The following is an 18,466-nucleotide window of genomic DNA, read 5'->3' as shown; positions in this document are numbered from 1 at the left end:
CAAGCAACTTGAAGGTGAGAGTATAGACGATTTTGTTGCGCGTCTACGTGAACTATCCGTAAAGTGTAACTTTGGGCAAATGATGGATGAACTCATTAGGGATCAACTTATTGTACAAGCTAATAATCGCAAAATTCAAGAACGTTTGTGGGCGGCTAAAAACCCTACTATAAAAGTGGCGATTGAGTTAGCTAAGGTAGTTGAAGAGAGTGAGAAATGTGTGAAAGAACTAGAAAAGAGTGGTTTAGATTCAAAAGTTGCTGAGGTGTCGAAAAAGGTTTTCAATAGCGATAACAGTGATGATGAAGCGGCTGCTGTTGCTATTGTGAGGAAAAAGGGTTATATTCTGCAGAAGAAAAATATCTCTCAACAACCCTTTAGCAAGTCACAATCACAACTCTTTAGCAAGTCACAGTCAAAGAGGTGTTCCAGGTGTGGTAGTTATTCGCATGCGTCTGAGGCAAAGTTTTGCTTTGCGAATAAGAAAGAGTGTTTACGGTGTGGCAAATTAGGTCATTTTGCCAAGATGTGCAAAAACAAGTCCAACCCAAGAGTTACTGTAGTGAGTGAGTATGATGAGCTAAAACGTGATGTCAACAAAATTCTTGTTTTGTGTGATTCGGTATGTTCCTGTCTCGAGAAAAGGGAGCGGATTTCTAAAGCTGATTTTATGATTGATGACAAGGGAGTCAGTCTGATGGTCGACACTGGTTCAAAGTGGACCATCATTCCTGCGTCATTGTTGAAGAATGTGTGGGGTGAAAAAATGTGTGGTCTAGAAGTCTGTGACATATTTCCCTCTGGTTACCAGGGTGAAAAAATTGATCTTCTCGGATACTTTGAAGGAAAAATTGTCTTTAAGAACAGGTCCACTTGGGGTAAAGTATACGTGTCTGTAGATGGTCCTGCCATTTTGGGACGTTCACATCAATATGATCTACATATTGTTGTGAACCCTAGAGCTGACGAACCTGTTTTGGTGGTAGACGATGTTTCTGTGGATGATATACTTACTAGTTACAATCATGTCTTCAGGGAACAATTAGGCGAATTGCAGGGATATTCTCATAGAATTGTGTTGAAAGAGGGCTGCATTCCTATTCAGCACAAGGCTAGGAGAGTTCCTTTTGCTTTGCGTAAGGAAGTAAAATCCGTTCTGGAGGAAATGCTACAAGGAGGCATTATTGAGCCCGTGGAGGCTTCTCCATGGATTTCCCCTGTGGTGATTTCGCAGAAGCCTGACAATAAAATTAGGTTCTGTGTGGACCTGCGTTCTTTGAACAAGTGTATAGTGGCCGATGTATTTCCGTTGCCAAATATTGGTGAGTTGATTTCCACGCTTAAGGGGGCGAAATTTTTCAGCAAGTTGGATTTGAAACATGCATATCACCAGATTCGCTTGGATGAAAGTTCAAAACATCCTACAGCCTTCATTACTGGTGAAGGGACGTTTCAATTCACAAGGTTACCGTTTGGGCTGATCTCAGCTGCAAGTGTGTTTCAGAGAATGGTTACGGAAGTGTTTAAGGGTTTAGACAAAGTAATTTTCTTCCAGGATGATATCCTCATTTTTGGTGATTCACTGGAAGAACACAACAGTGTTTTGCAAAGTGTTTTACGCAGAGTGGTTGATGCTGGGCTCACTTTGCGGCGAGAGAAGTGTGCGTTTTTGGTTAAGGAAATTGAGTACTTGGGTTATTGCCTCTCTGCGGATGGTGTTAAACCAAAAAAAACCTGTTGGAGGCTATTCAATTAGCCCCTCCTCCAGCTGACAAAGAGCAGCTCAGGTCCTTCATGGGACTAATCGAGTTCTATTCTAAGTTTGTGAGGGATTTCTCGGCGAAAACAGCTCCCTTAAGGTCTTTATTAAAGAAGGGTGTCAAGTTTTTGTGGTCTTGCGAGCAAGAATCATGTTTTAATGAGATTAAGACAGAACTCAAATCTGCAAATGTACTTACTCCATTTGATACTAAGCGCACCTCCATTCTGATGGTGGATGCGAGTGGGATTGGTCTTGGTGCGGTTCTTCTCCAAAAACATGCTGGTGTGGAGAAAACCATTGCCTTTGCATCTAGACCGTTGACTGTTTCTGAATCAAACTATTCTGTGATTGAACGGGAAGCTCTTGCAGCTGCGTGGGGAACAAACTATTTTAGAACTTATTTGTAGGGTTCGCGATTTATTCTTCGTACAGACCACAAGCCCCTGCTCAATGTCTTGGCGCCTGGGGGAACTGGTAAGGGATCGCCCAGGTTAGCCAGGTTAGCATCTCGTTTACAAGATTATCAGCTGGACCTGGAGTTTGTACATGGTTGGAGAAATATTCAGGCGGATTGTTTATCACGTCTTCCTGTGCAGTCTATTAAGGGACAGGATTCTTTAGATGATGTGCGTGATGATACTGCAGTTGCTTCCTTGCAAGATGTTTTGTTCTTGGGGGAGGGTTCCTTTTCAGCTGAGGAGTGGTCAAAAGGCATGGAGGAGGATACCGTCCTAAAAGCTGTTGTTGATCTTGTTCTTAAAGGGGCGAGAAGGGAGAGTACTCTTGAACCTTCAGTTAGGCCATATCTTAGGGTTTTGGGTGAGTTGTCTCTCTATAGTAAGAATGTGTTGATGAGAGGTGATCGTTTTGTTCCTCCTAGTTCTTTGAGAGGTAGGATTCTTAATCTAGCTCACGAGGGTCATTTGGGCCAGACCCTCACCCAGCGGCGGGTGAAGGAGAATTTCTGGTGGCCTTTAATTGACGCTGATGCTGTGGATTGTGTGTTAAGTGTAGTTTTTGTAAGGAGGGGGAGAAACGTCTGAAAGTTGTAGGTTCTCATTCAATTGGAAGTATTTCTTTTAAGGATGTGCCTTGGCATAGTATCTGTTTGGACTTCATTGGTCCAATGAGTGAATTACCCTCCAATCAACGTTTTGCCGTAGTTGTTATCGATTGTTTCACTAAGTGGTTGACTGTTCGCTTTATGAGAGAGATCACTACTGATTCCACTATCAGTTTTTTAAAGACTGTCTTTCTTGATGAGGGTTTTCCGTCTGTGCTGATTACTGACAATGGCACTCAATTAACCTCTGCGAAAATGGCTTCCTTTGTGCGTGAGTGTGGTATTGCTCATCATCGCACATGTCTCTACAATCCAGAGAGCAATGGATTATGTGAGAGGGTGAATCGGTTGGTGAAAGGTGTGATCCAGATGTTTATTGCGAGTGGGTGTTTTTCGAATGAGCGTGTTCAAGAGCTTGTGTGGGCCTATCGCTCAACTCCTCACAAACAAGGAGAAAAGTCTCCTTTTGAGTTGATGCGTGGTCGTCCTCCTGTTTCGAGATTGACTCCTGCGTGGTTAAGAGGTAGTGATAATCAGTCTTCTTCACCTAACTTGGCTCCTTTACCGATCTCAGTGGGTGATCTTGTCAAGGTCAAGCCTGGTCGGTGTGCTAAAGGTCTTACTAAATTCAGGGGTCCTTTTGGTGTTAAGAAAGCCTTTACTCATTTTGTGCTCCTTGATAATGGAGAAAAATGGAATTACAGGAGGGTGGCGCTTTATCAAAAGCGTGGAGTGGTTTCTCGGGGGGATTTTTCCAGTGTTTACGCCAAAAGCTGTAATGGATCATGTTATCTTCTCAGGGTGATTCAAATGCTTTTTCTCCGCCTGCTGTACGGGGGGAGTTGGGTAGTGGTGATGCTTCCTCTTCTTCTTCTGAAGTTGGAGCTTCTACCCTTGATTCCGTTCCTACTCATTCTTCTCCTTCAGGTGTTAGTTTGAGGAGTCCCCGCTCCCGTCGCCCTCCAGTTTATTTAGATGATTACATTCATTGAGAGTCTTTTTGTTCTTTTGTTTCCTGTGTTTTGTTTCTTTTCTTATGTTGTCTAAGGGAGGGAGATATGTTGTATAATGCTTAGCCTCTCTTCCCTGTCAGCCTTCTAGATCGTCTGTAGATTCTGCCTATGATGCTCCTGTATGTTCTCTAGTGTGGCAGTTAGAGCTTTGGCCAGATGGTTGATAGTCCTGCTTATTTCTGTGCTGCAATAAATCTCCTACCTGTCAACCAGCTACGTGTCAGATCGTCTATTCGACTTACATCAGAGTCCAAGCGTTTAGCTGTTTCTAGAAACTGGCAACTCCAGATGGCTGAGTGTCAACTTGGTGAGTGACAACAAAGATGGTACAGAGATTATCTGCTGTGGACCTATCGGGAATGAATCTCAACTGGTATAACATGGTCTGTTAGTAATGGGACAATTATATTGGCTATTATTTTTGACAGGATTTTGATATCCACATTAATTAAGGGCAGTGCGCTGTAGGAGTCAGAGAGATGAGGGGGTTAACCTGTCTTAAGTAAAGGTTTCACAATAGCCTTTGTAATGATGGGGAGAGTATCCCCTCCCTAAATTCCTCCCCATACACCCCTAACAGAAAAAGAGCTAGCTCTTCTGCAAACTCTTTGTAAAATTCAATAGGTAGTCCATCGCCCCTAAGGGCACTACCAATCCTCATGCTGCTGATAACCTTTCCTATTTCTTCAGGTATGATAGGGGAGCACAACGGTTCATGCTCACCAAGTTCAGGCCGTGCAAGAGTAGCCGTGTCCAGATTTTCCTGTATTTCCAGGGCAGTAATTCTGCTTATGGAGAATACAGACCCGTGTATTACTTGATGAATACATTTAATATTTCCTTGGGACAGTCTACCGATTCTTCAGTTGTATCCTTGGCCTGTGCTATATCTGCTGCTGCCCAGACTGCTACGGCATGACCAGGACAACCACCCTCACAATGCTGTCACGCTGGTACATTTTTATTAAAAACATTTGACCTCTCTTTCTGCCGTCTCCGTGAATTCAGCAAGTTTTGTATGTAATTATGATAGAATCTTGAGGTCGTCTTCACAGTCCTGCTCCCGTTCTGATATCTTATTGTCTTTTTGTGGAGAAGCGTGGCTCAGTGGTTAGAGGCGGCAAACCCGGAAGCTGAGATCGGCCGTGGACCAGGGTTCAATTCCCCGCCTTGGCGGGTCTCGTGCTCAAAAATTCCACGGACTCGACAATTCTCTCGCCCCGGTGCCTACTCGACTCACGGGGTCACACTCTGCGACTCTGGGCAATAGCTTGCTTAATCTCCACTACGGCCCCTCGCGGCGGGATGCCTGGCTTTCACCTTGTGGATATCCAGCCGGGGTATCTCACAGGGGAATACCAGGACGGGTTCCCTAAGCAAGCGCTTAGATACCGTGTCGGTGATTTGCGCTATATAAATACATGTACATTTACATTTACATTTACATTTACATTTTGTAGCTGAGCAACCCGACTTCAGGTGGACTTGAAGTATCCATAACCTTTTCCAATGCATTCAAGCAGAATAATTGCTTTGAACGCCTCCCATGTTGGTGCATTGGTATCCACCAAACTCTGATTAAGTTCAAATTATGGCTGGTCGAATAAAGTTGTCCGCTGTAGCCGCCAAATCCTGTTTGTGTTGGTATCAGTCAGGAGGTCTAATGTTAAAATAACAGACATCCTGGAAAGGTACATAATGGATGCCACCCAACCCGCCATGTCTCTGGTGCCCAGACATTATTCAACTCTATTTTATATGCCGATCCATACACTGCAGAGTGAAATGTACATTTGACTACTAGTGCCCACACCACCTGTCAGCTCTGCAACTCCCTTACTCACTGTGTCTTCAGTGAGTGCTACAGGTATGCTACCTATTTGTGCCCATTCCTGTACAGCACCTGTCTCACTAACTGGTGGGCCCCCTTCCTTCCTGATGCGATTCCCTGTGGGGTGAGTATGTTTTCTTTATGCTGCCTGGACAACTCTCTTTGGGTGATATGCATGAGTATGGAGAGGCGAGCTCTGGCAACAGCTATCTCTGCTTCGGCCGTCTCACTCTCAACCAGAACAGCGCATGGAGTCCACTGGGGGTACTGCGGCTGCTCTCCAAGCCTAAGGTAAGGGGTGGGCCCCGCATTGCCCGAGCACACAGGCCAGGCCTCAGGAGGCAGGTCTTCTTCTGGCTCTCATTCAACTTCCCGTCCACTTAGTAAGTTTGTTTTTGTCCCCCTCCTTTGTCACTGTCTGGGATAGCTGGGGAGACCTCCACAACCCCCCTTTGTGGATCTGGTGCTGGATGTTTTATAAGGATTTATGCTTCAACCACTAGAGCATTCTCGATTAGTGGACATTTTGTGTGCACACCCCCAAATTCCCCCGCACAACCCTTAGAATATTGAAATTCTGAATTCTATGTAGCTAAGGGATAGACGATCTAAATACAGATAGTTATGGTAGTGCATGGTAAAGCACATTCTGCCACCACATTGGAATGCTTTACTCTAGAGACGAATTGAAGAATCAAGCCAATGAGACTAGATTTCTCTGGGCCTTGAATGAAGACTTTTTCGTGTAGAATATCACGGGATCTCAGCTTGACTTCAAGTAGTAGTGGTATCCCACTGCTAGTGACCAGAGTGAACTATGCCATTGTTGCTTCTGACTCCCAGTCAGTGGAGCATTGTTGTGCTAGTATTTTCCTTCAAGACACTCCTGCTTATCCGCTCCTAGATGCCAATCAGACAGATGGTCCATTCAGAAGATGATCTGGGGTCAGAATAATCCATCCCTACTGCCAATTGAGTTTTGCCCGCGTGTGTCATTGCATAACAGCCTAAAGACCAATTTGACTGTACTACAGATTTGATTTGATTTGAAATGTGTAAAGCGCAGCAATCACCCTAAGGCATCAAGGCGCTGTCTTATGGTCTAAGGTCTTATGTAAATATTGTCAAGCATACGAGAGACCGACCTGCAACTCCAAGAAAACTCAGAAATGGTTGGGGAAGTTTTGAGCAAATATGCAACGTTTTATTTTTTCACTGTGCAGGACAGGATGTCATGCTGCGCTGTGTTGCACTAGGAGGAGAGAGCAGGACAGCACCAGATCTATTTTGATATGGGGCTGGAGCTCTCTTCCTTAGTGCCGGTGCTCTTCGAACCTGCCTAGCACCTTGTACACACGTTTGCACCGAAGTGCCCATCAAGTTACCATTTCAGTATAAACAACTATGCTGAGCCCTATTTTAAAACTTCTCACACATTAGAAGTGTGATATACAGTGCAGCAAACATGCACATTTTGAAAAGTTTGGAAACATAAAAACATTTCTCTGAGTTCACAAAGGCTTGCCTCAAGGAGACATTATTGTTTGGCCGATAGCTCTGTTTAGAAACGTTAGTGCATCAAAAAGCTTGAGCAGTAGCATGGGAATGGCCATGCACAGCCCTATGGAAGCCCCTTGACCCTTTGGACACTTTCCAGTGCAAAAACAGCAAATAGTTTATCAAGGCACTGGTTTGCTTCACTTTTTGTGACTGCTTTGCACAAAGCCTTGATAAATCTGCCCCGCAAGTCTGATAATTGGAAGATAAGATTCCATACAACTTCAGTTCTACACTTTTGCATTTAGTAGCATTTTACAAAACGAAATCACAAGTTGTTTTACTCTATCTTACGTTGCAAAAATCTGTTTGCACCCCGAAAGTCACAAGGCCTGTGCAATCTTCAGCCCTTCCATTGTTGTTAAAGTCAGGTCCACTTAGCCCTGACTACAAGTGTGCCTGCAATCCTGAATCAGGAAGTCATGAGGGATACCAGGGGCAGTAGAAGTGACCCAGCCTGCTACAGGCCAATTTACCCTATATATATATAGAAGTTAAATCATAGGGAAAGGTATTTTAGAAAGGTTATCTTACTGGGCTAATGAGAATAATATTTTATACAAACTTCAATTCGGTCTGGCAGGGGCATAGTGGAGCGAAATTTAAATGTGTATCTTTTAACTGCTAAATATACTGTGGCCTGAAAGGGTTCGATTCATCAGGCCTTCATAGACCTCAGCTCGCCTTTGACATGGTCAATCATGATGGGTTGTAGGCTGAGCTCGAGTTCATGGGGGTTGATGTGGACTTGGTTGCTCATCTGAGAGATCTTCATTTGGGCCTGAGGGGTAGATATGGGATGGATGGGAATGCACCCAGTCTTTTAACATTAAAAGAGGTGTTCGACAGGGTTGCATCCTTGCTCCTTTTTTATTGATAATGAACATTAACCGCCTGCAAGGGGTGTTGTCTAGTTGTGGCTTAGATGTTCCGAAGGTAAAGGGTAGGCCTATCTCCCTGCTTTTATACATGGGTGACACAGTTTTAATTGCTCGCACCACCAGAAGGTTACTTTGAATTTTAGATGTATTTGTCTCTTTTATGAATGAAATGGATCTTTTCATCAATAATAAGAAATCTCATTTTATGGTGGTTGGTCCCAAGAATACAAAAACAGCCACTTTTGTTACCCGGGGACAGTTTTTACGCATGGTGAAAAAATTTTCTTATCTGGAGATTGTTTTAAATTAAAATCTTAATTGGCAACCCCTGATTTAAAAAAACCTTGGGACTTTAAAGCGGGCTATTTTGGGCTTGAACAGCTTTGCTAATCAGTTGAGGGGCAGGCCAATAAACCTAATGTTAGAAGTCTACAGGGCAAAATATATTCCTATGGCAGCATATGGGAGTGGAATCTGGGTGTTTGCATCTATTCACCCTATCCAGGTAACTGAAAATATGTGCTTAGGTGTTTGTTGTCAATGCCAATAGCTTAAACTCTCGCAAATGCAAGACCTATTGCACTGCTAATGTGTGCCTAAAAAATAAAAATAAAAAGCGTTAGGAGAGAGCGTGTCCTGCCTGCAACAGCAGCCAGGACAAAGCTATTTGAGAAAATAGTGCTCAGAGGCTGCAATTAAAGCCTACCAAGTAACAACACACGTAACAGGGGTTGTCGCCATGGGAGGTTACAAAATGAGACAAGGCGGTACTAAGGAGGGACTACTAAGCCTTTTGACCAATGAACAGCCACTGTTTACAGTGGACAATGACACAAGCCAATGAAAAATATGAGCTTCAAGTTCCTACCTGCCCAGGCTCGACCTAAAAACAAAGATAAGTCATAACAGTTGAGATTGTACACCTGGGAAAAGATAACGTCAATAGCCCAAACAGAAAGGCAGTGCAAAACATAAATACATAAATAAAAATAGAAAGGAAAACAGCCTTTTATTTTGCACAGAAGCAAACGGGAGGTGCTGCAAAAAAACAAAAGTCTACTGTTTGGGGGCATTTATATCACATTCATTTTTGCATTTATTAATTTCAACTTTGCAATTTTAAAACTGTGAAATGTATAATACATATGTTTTTCCGATACAGTAAATCAAGCCAATGCACGCACAGATGTTTGTTTTACAGCAAAATAGTGGGAATAGTCGTTAGTGGTGGCCTGGTGAGAGAAACCTTGAATAGCCCAATGCAACTGTTTATAAATTATCACAACAAAACAAAATAACGGCGCGGATAATTAATAACTGCCACAATTGGCACCAACCCCTATGTCCTTGCAGGTAAGTACTGAGGGGCATATTTACAATAACTGGCGCATCCCTGCAAATCAGCAGGGATGCGCCAGTTATTGTGCGCCACAGCTCCGCCATCATGAATGCCCCGCATTTACAATGCGGCGCACCATGGGGCAAAAACGGCACAGATGCGTGACGCATCTGTGCTGTAAAAGTGACGCATTGCTGGCGTTGCGTCGCAAGCGCGACGCAGCTTCAGCAATGCTCTGGGGGCCCTATCTAGTTAATGCTGCGTCAATCCTTACGCCTCCTCCAGGCAGGCGCAGGGTTTTGACGCAGCATGGGCCTAAAAGTGACTGAGTGAAATCTTGTAGATTTCACTCAGCCACTTTTAGGAGGCGTTCCTGCGCCGGAATGCCCCCCCCCCCCCTGCACAGGAACGCCTACATGTGGCGCAGGGCATTACAACGTGACGTTGTAAGTATCCCCGCACCATGGAGCAGGATTTGCGCCGCCGCTGCGTCACAAAAGTGACGCAACGGCAGCGTAAATGAGGGGCAAGGGGCTTGTAAATCTGTCCCTGATTATTTAACATTGCAGCACTATGTTTGTTCCAATGGAGGCTGGAGGATAGTAAAATATATATTTTTAATGTTTTCCCTGGACAGTTAATAAAGCTAGTATGCGCACAAAAGTCTATATTTTCACAACAAAATAAGCTGTAACAGTCGGTATCGGACACCTGGCAAAAGACAGCCTTAATAGCCCATATGGAAAATAACAATGATGGGCGATTTTTCAAGCCCATATCCCAGATACAGGTGTCTCGAAGAGACAGCGCAGGCGTTGCCTAGGTGGGACCTAACAAAGCCTCCTCCACTTTTAAAAGGCCTTTGAATTACCTGTGAAGTAATGGAGTCCAGCATGCACACACATCAGCTACAAATCCAGTGTCATGGAAGCTGTTGCAGCACGGGCTATAGCATAGTAGGAGGGTAGAGCAGGGATCTGAAGCAACAAACCCAGCCTACCCACCCACCCACACCCCCTGGCCCTCCCCGCGTGATAGCATCCCATGGGCCCTCCTGCCGTTCACTTTCCTTTCAATTATGGACACCAAGACTTATGTGGTGTTTGAACGGCTGTAGTTTATTCACGTTTACAAAAGCTGGTGTGGCTCACTAGTTAGAGGGGGCAGACCCGGAAGCAGAGGACGGCCCGGGACCAGGGTTCTGTCCCCGACGCGGCAGGGTCGTGGACCAGGGTCAGCGGACTTGATAATTCTCGCCTCGGTACCTACTCTAACCAGGGATCACACTCGGCAACTCTGGGCATTAACTTGCCTCATCTCCACAACGGCCCCTCACATACGCCAGGGATGCCTGGTTTCACCTTGGAGATACCCAGTAGGGACCATCTCACAGGGAAAGCCAGGACGGGTTCCCCAGCGGTCTACATCGCAGAGATACTCCTTCGGGAGTCGATTCTAGCGCTTTAGAAACCCACAATTAATTAATTAATTAATAATTCAACATGCTTGCATCAATCCTTAACATGTTCAGCTTGTTGCTTCTAGCACTCTTTTTCGGTAAAACATATGGCATGTCACTGGTCCACATTGCGATCTTCGCTCGCAATCTAATCCTTATCGCATATCAAAACCATAAAACATAACTTGCGTAATCCGTAATGCATCGTTCTGTAAATCATAAAGTCTTAAATATGGAACATAAATCACTGTTTGTCATCAGCCTGTTTAAACTCAATGCGTTTTTCAGCCCCAATGCTTTTAATGCACTGAAAAAGAAATGAAGTTTAAATATTGACTGCATCGCTGTCTCTTTGTAAGCTTCAGGGTCGTTTGTTGTCCCCCTCGCTCCACCCACCCTTGTCCCTTGTATCCCCCACCTCCAGCATCTGGGGGTGGGGGGGATAAATCCTCTGCGTCCCCCACAATTCACACTCTTGTTGTATAACTCATTGAGTGTGTTCTCTGTCAGTCTGCACAGGCTTCGCTTGACGTTGTTCTGCTTCTTCCTACATCTGCATGAACGATGTAGCGCTGGAATGTTATACTGTGCTACACTCCAAGTTTTTCCTTAATGGTTACGGTTCTTATTAAATGTGCTTCTGTTCAAGTTTAATTAAAATCATAACCCAAAAAATAATTCCGAAAGATATAGCATGACAGACTATAAAAAGCGTGAGTGTATGGCGTCAGCTGTCCTCTCACCTGGTAACACAGCAACTGCTTGTCGATGTCACATTAGAACAATGAATGCTAGTGCCATGTGGGCCAAGCGGCTTGGCCGCTCGCTTCTGTGTCCCGTATCCTCCTGGAAAAATGCCCCGGCTCGCAGTAATATGCCACGGAAAGCTACAGAGAGGTTTGTGACTTGTAACAGAACTTTTATTTCCCCCGTTATAGGACTTCACGTTGTTCCCGTGAAGTTAGAGCGAGTTGCAGCCTTTTTAGGTCTCGCGCCTAGCGTTGCAGTGCGCAGCATTGCCGGCGCAGCACGAGACCTCTTGTGCGGGCTTATGAAAGCTGACTAGATGCTCGTGCGTGTGGTTTTGCCTTCCCCATCTGCCATTGGCTTTCGCGTACTTTTTTTTTAAAAAATGCAGCACGCAATTGGGAAAGGCGGGTGCATGTCCCGCCTTTGCTCCGCCCATTCCTGTCCGTGTCTAGGACGCGCATCAGCGTGCGGCACAGACAACAGGCTCCCTCGCCCCCCGCTCCTCTGTGGTGCGCGCGCACCACTGGTTTCGATTCTCGTGTTCATCTCCTCTGTCGTGCGTGCGCACCACAGGTTTCGATTCCGTGCTTGTTTACTGTGTGATTACAAACCCAGAGGCTGAACCATGCCAACCTTTGATCTTGCACACATAAAATATTCATGTCTGCACAAGACTAGAAATCGGAAGCTGTGAATTGAACCTGCTTCGCTGCCATTTCCGATCGAGAGAAAAGGCCGAGTCTGAGAGGGAAATTAGCGTGGCCACTGCGTGAACCAGTAATTTGACATTCAGAGTGCAATCTGTTGTTGGCATTTTGGTGCGCTGTTGAAGCATCAAATTTTGTGTCATGGCGGATATATGCACGGTTGCCATGGATATGACCGCTTCGATGTCCCAAGCAGTTTCAATATCCGTTTTTCTTGCGTACTTTTATTTTCACTCTTGCAGGGGGAAGGCAGGCACTGTAGCGTGCACCAGCTTTTATAAAAAATAAATTGCCTTAGCCTTCAATGACTGATGACTGGATGTGTTAATGTCAGTCCTGCTGCCCAGCTCTTTCTTAGCGGATTTACACCCTGAGCTAATTTGACTTTATTATTATCATTATTTTGAGTTTTCTAGCGCTAGTTTTCCCAGTTTTCTCTGCGCTTGTTTAATTATTTTACCCCCGATTTGCTTTCACGCGCTTGTATCTTCTATCCACTCCCTCCCAAAGCAATCTTTTTTCAGCTTTCTCTGCGCTTCTTTGTTTATTTTACCCCGATTTGCTTTCACCGTGCTTGTATCTTCTATCCGCTCCCTCCCTAAGCAATCTTTTTCAACTTCTCTCCGTTTGAGAGGGGGCCTCCAGACGGCCGGGTGTGGGTGAAAGCTCAGCTGATGGGAGGGGTGGTTGAACCAGTTTTTCACTGAGTGACTTGGGGACGTCTACTGAGGGTTTCAGAGTGTGCATGTATGTGTGTGGGGAGAAGGGAGGTCCCTTTCCCATTGCGGCAGTGGCTAGAGACATCATTTCACAGAGCGAGTTTGCGATATGGTGGCTGGGCCACTTCAAAACTTCACCCCTCAACCCCAGTCAGGGAGGACGGAGGACGTGCCTACCTACAGCCTTTTGCCGAGTGAGAATACACCAATATTTAACCACTGACCGGCTTGAGGCCAGCCTTGCCCTACAGGGTGAGGACGAGTCCATGTGGGTACACAGGGAACACCTGTCTCTGCCATACCTTAGTGTATACATTGATCTGCTTTAGGTTTTCTATAGCGCGAACTAAGCCAGTAGGTTAGCAGCCATTGGGCACAGTATACACATTACGTCTACACATTGCAGAACACAATGCCTATTTTACTTTAAAACAATCGTATGTTTAACGCAAACTTTCCAATGTCTTTCTCTTAGCAAGGTCAGATGCTACTCTGTATTTTCCAGTTACTAATTCGCAGTTGTATCTTGTTTGTTACCCTGGACACATCTTGCTCTGTTGTAAAGCGGTCTAATGCCCATGGGCCAAGTCCGCGCTATAGAAAACCGAGACTAAACAAATAAAATAAAGAGCAGAGCATCGCCAGTGCCTTGTTGTTCTGTTGCAGGCATCTGCATGTGAGGTAGAGTCAGACATCCAACAATGGCCTGGGTGTGGGGGTTTGTAATCAGCCCCCTTCCCCGGGGAGAATAGGGGGACATCCTCCTGATGGTGACAGAGGCGGGCCCTCACCTCAGGGGTCGGTGGAAGAAACGACTCTTGCTGCTGAGACGCCCCCTCCCTGTGGGTTGTGAAGAGCCCCCTTCCTGGTTCAGAGGGCTCTACATGCACTCCCCGACAAGCATCTGTGAGTGGCAGGCCAGGTTAATGGACCCGCACCCCAGGAGCCAGGGAGATCAGTGAACTCCCACCCCTTCCGTACGTCCCTCCCCCACCGAAACTTTCCATATTACTTAAGTGACCAAAAGGGAAGCACACGCAGCCTGTATTCCCTGTTAAAAGCCTTATGCAAACAGCTGCAGCCAAGAGACACGACCACCGTGAAGGCCTCCAGGCAGGAGGCGGGACATGCATGTAATTCTGTTCACTCAGGCAATATCCAACCGGATCCAGTGCAGATACTGCTCTAAGTGTTAAACCTGCGGCACTAGCCAATCTCTGTGCCGGCACTGGGACTCCATTGCATCCCATATCACCTCTCAGCAGAGCTCGCAGCACTACAGCACACCCTAATGCACTCCAGCACACCCTAGTGCGCTCCAGCGCCTCTCTGCTCCATCTTCTTCTGTTATCCTCTTTTCTTTCATCATCCGTTCTTTCTCTCTCAGCTGAGCTGCCCTCACTTTCTTTTGTCCCTCTTTACTCTCACTGTTTCAACCTCCTGTCTTTCTTTCTCTGCATATATCTTTCTCACCATAATTGTTCTCTAATTTTCACACTCTCTAGTAGTGCTACTGCCTGTGATCTCTAAGTCTACGTTCAGTAGCACAACGCTGCTTCTGGCACTATCATTCATTGTCGGCAGACAAATTCTGCTAGGTCTGTATACGTTTGCATATTTTTTCATCTTTAAATAAGTTCAACCATATGTGAATGTTTGCTCAATACTCCAATGTGTAATACAACTAAAGGACATAAACCTATTTTGGCTTGTATTTTTGTCAACTTTCTATTATATAACCGTGCAACCCCCTCAGACGTGTCAGCAAAAATGACCTTTTGTCTGGAATTTTGACACTTTCTCGTGAATTTTTGTCCTGATTTGTGACCATTTGTCCTGAATTTTTACTGTCACTGTGCAGAATTCACCTTATTGCCAGGTGTTCACCCTACCCCCAGCACCTCCCGGTGCAGCACTGTGCACCCCAGCTCTCCCTAGTGTAGCCCCTAGCCCCCCCAGCAGAGCTCAGTGTATCCCAGCGCAACCAAGTGCAGCCCGCAGTACCTCACAGTGGAGCTAAGTATACCCCCAGCTCTCCCTAGTGCAGCCCGAAGCATCACCCAGCGGAGCTCAATGTACCCCAGCGCACCCTAGTGTAGCCCATAGCCCCCTTTAGTGGAACTCCGTGTACACCAGCGCACGCTAGTCCAGCCCATAGCACCCCGTAGCAGAGTTCAGTATACTCAAGCACACCCTTGCACAGCCTCTAGCACCCCAGTGGCGCTCAGTGTACCCCAGAACACCCTTGTGCAGCCCATAGCACCCTGACAGAGGAGCTCAGTGTACCCCGCGCACCCTAGTGCAGCCCATAGCACCCTGCCAGCGGAGCTCAGGGTACCCCCGCGCACCCTAGTGCAGCCCATAGCATCCCCAGCAGAGTTCAGTGTACTCCAGCGCACCCTAGTGTAGCCCATAGCATTCCCCAACAGAGCGCAGTATACCCCAGTGCACCCTAGTGCAGCCCATAGCCCCCCCAGCAATAGATTTCGCAGTTACAAAAAATGTAGCTATTGCCATTTTACATTAGAATGTATTTTATTTATGTTTTACAAAGAAAAAATAAAATAACTGTTATTTACAATGGCAATAGCTCAAAATAATGTAATTGCGCGCCCTGTTGCATTGCAAATGCTTGTTCTCCCTAATATTGTTTTCTTAAGTTGTCAGAGATAGAATTTCCTCAGCTAATTATACTACCAAATTCATCTTCCTGGCGGGTATGCGGGCACTCTCTGTGGACGAAACACTTTTCATGACCTCCTACTGCTATCTGCCACCCGAGACGCCGGAAATTAACCACTACTATCGACAACACAGCTCCCAGTTAACACCAGTGAAGACTGTCTTTGTGCACCGCAACGGCGACCCCTTTTTTTTGTTGGCAGTAAATTTGTGGCCGTATAACCACTTGTGAACACTTCCTGGTGGAGGTGACAAGACATGTGCTGTTAGAACCGAACAATGAGAGGGGGTCGGTAAAGAAGGCACGGACAACGGGAGGGAGGGAGGGCGGGCTTGTAAACTGAATAAAGAAATTAGTGCTCACACTCTAAATAACAGGTACCGCGTAACAACAGAAGTAAAGGGGCCAGTCGCCATGGGAGGTGACAAATTAGGAGTAGGCGGTACTTAGGAGGAACTAACAAGCCTGTTTACAAATCAGAAGCCAGCATTTAGGACGCACAATGACTCAAGCCAATGGCAAATATAGGCAGAGGTTCTATTCCCTACTACAAGTCTCGCAGAGCAACACATGCGCACTGGCTCTAAGCTCGACCTAAAAAGGATGTTGCTTGGGTCAGGCAGACGTTCTCCTGTCAGGTGGAAGCCGAGCAATAGTCTATTGCCCTAACTAAGCAGTCTATGCGATCATATTTCATGATCATATCAGTTGGGGGAAATGAGCCGTATCTCCCCCTGGATTTGCCAAAACATCAACATCTCTAACCTACTTTGGACTATTTTTCATCAGCTTTTGTTCCAAAAAGGATTATGGTATAAGCCAACCTGTGTGCCCTCCTGTACCTATGATAATGTTTCTGTGTGAGACATCATGCATCTAGTGCTGATTTGTCGTACGTTCTTTTCCCTGTGCTCCAATGATCTTTAAATAGATTAGGCCCACTTTTTTAAAATTACAATTCTTACCCACCCCAGACTGTGTTTTTTTATATATCTAAGTTTCTAGCAGGTGTTTTAGTGCACATTTCTAATCATGGGGGTTGTTTACTACTGCACTAGTGAACCTTGTGAATAACTGTTGTTGTATTATTGCTCTTGGATTGTTTTTGTGCATTATTTTTACTTTGTAAAGGATTTCAATGATGTATGTAAAGATCTGTTGTGTTTACATGTATACTTACATGATTTTCATAAAAAATCTAATAAAGTTTGTGAACACTTATGTGAACAGAGCCCTGTGTTCCAGTATCCAGAGTTTATTGTGATAATACACAAGGGAACTCAGATGAACAATTTAAATTGCCTTACAAGATATATTTATTATGTACCATATTTCGTTGGTTGTTAAGTTATGTTATTTTTGTCCCAGTTGTTTCTAGGTATGTATCCTGATGAACACTTTGTGGAGAAATCAATGAAGATAGCTATGGCAAAATTCCGAAAGAATCTTGATGACATCAGCAGTTTTATTCTTGAAAGAAACAAGAACAAGAAGCTTCCTTATTACTACTTTTCCCCGGACCGAATTCCAAACAGCGTTGCAGTTTAACCTGCAAAATATTTTTAACAGAATATTTGTACAGATATTTTTTTCAAATGTTTCTGGTAAATATTAGTGAAGAAGAGGACGCACATCATTTCCCTATTTTATATGCCCTTAACTTCCCCATCAGGCGACATAAATATTGGTGTCCACTTTCCTGCCGACTTTTATTTAAGACTACTCTTAAAGGTTTGATCTTCCTCGGCTTAAGAGTTAATTTTAATGCATCATTACCACATCAAACACTATTCACACTGCCTCGAATAGTGTCCAAACTTTATTTTAACAATTGCCTTTATCTTGACCTCTTAAAATCTTTTCACCTTAAAACACTTGTATTTATTGTAAAGCTGTGCATTTTCACTAAAAAGCTAGATCTCCTGTCCCCGAAAAACATTCATCCCCGTGAAATAATGATGCAAGCTGGCTGTTAGCTATATGTTTTTGACTGAGAATAACCTCAGTGACCTTGTGCATTGTGAATGTGAAAACACATTCTATTCACCCGAGCCATCCATTATTTTGCTGATACATTTCTGCCTCTGAGGATGGACCCTGTGTGGTCTTGAAAGATAATGTACTGTTCCGTGTCTTGTCTTTACATATTGTGTTGGTACAATAAAAAGTGTCACTACCTTCCCAAATAAAGAATGCGTTTTAGGAATGACATGGCAAAATGAATAAAGTATTTATCAATAATTGATGGATGCACAGGGTTTCCTTCTTGTGATGACTGCCCCTGGGTAAGGATGAGGCAAAAGGGTTTATTGGGGATGCACCCAGGGTCAGTGCAGGGATCATGACCATCCTAAGTACAATTACATTTTGTACTATCCCCCTCTTCCAGCAGGGTGAGGATGGGAGCACTATTTTATTTAACACCTCAATCGATATCACTCAATTCCTCTCACATTATTCTCTCATGTGTCCACCTCCAGCAGAACCTCTCACAGTTACACCTAATCCCCTTTACTCTATGAACTGCACTTTTATCTCTCATAGTACCACCCAGTCTCTCTCACCACCTCCCCAATGCCTCTAAGATGGTCACCTTCAAATATCTCTTCCAAATGCCTCTCACACCGACACCTCCCTGTTCTTCTTCTAGTAATACTTCTGAACAACCTAAAATAAACCTTCTCACTATTGTTACAGTAACC

The 18,466-nt window shown here is 44.9% G+C and overlaps 1 protein-coding gene across 1 annotated transcript in view; it reads left to right on the top strand.

Moving 5' to 3' along the window:
• Positions 1-18,005, top strand: part of ALOX5 (arachidonate 5-lipoxygenase) — an 835,151-nt gene extending 817,146 nt beyond the window's left edge. Inside the window, exon 14 of the mRNA XM_078643116.1 lies at positions 17,133-18,005. Coding sequence (XP_078499242.1) covers positions 17,133-17,312 — 180 coding nt within the window. The 3' untranslated portion in view covers positions 17,313-18,005. The remainder of the gene's footprint in view (positions 1-17,132) is intronic.
• Positions 18,006-18,466: the final 461 nt, after the last annotated feature.

Source organism: Lissotriton helveticus, chromosome 5_1, assembly GCF_964261635.1.
Source record: "Lissotriton helveticus chromosome 5_1, aLisHel1.1, whole genome shotgun sequence".
NCBI lineage: Eukaryota > Metazoa > Chordata > Amphibia > Caudata > Salamandridae > Lissotriton > Lissotriton helveticus.
The sequence above is the reverse complement of the archived record's forward strand: the minus strand, read 5'-3'. Positions and strand labels throughout refer to the sequence as shown.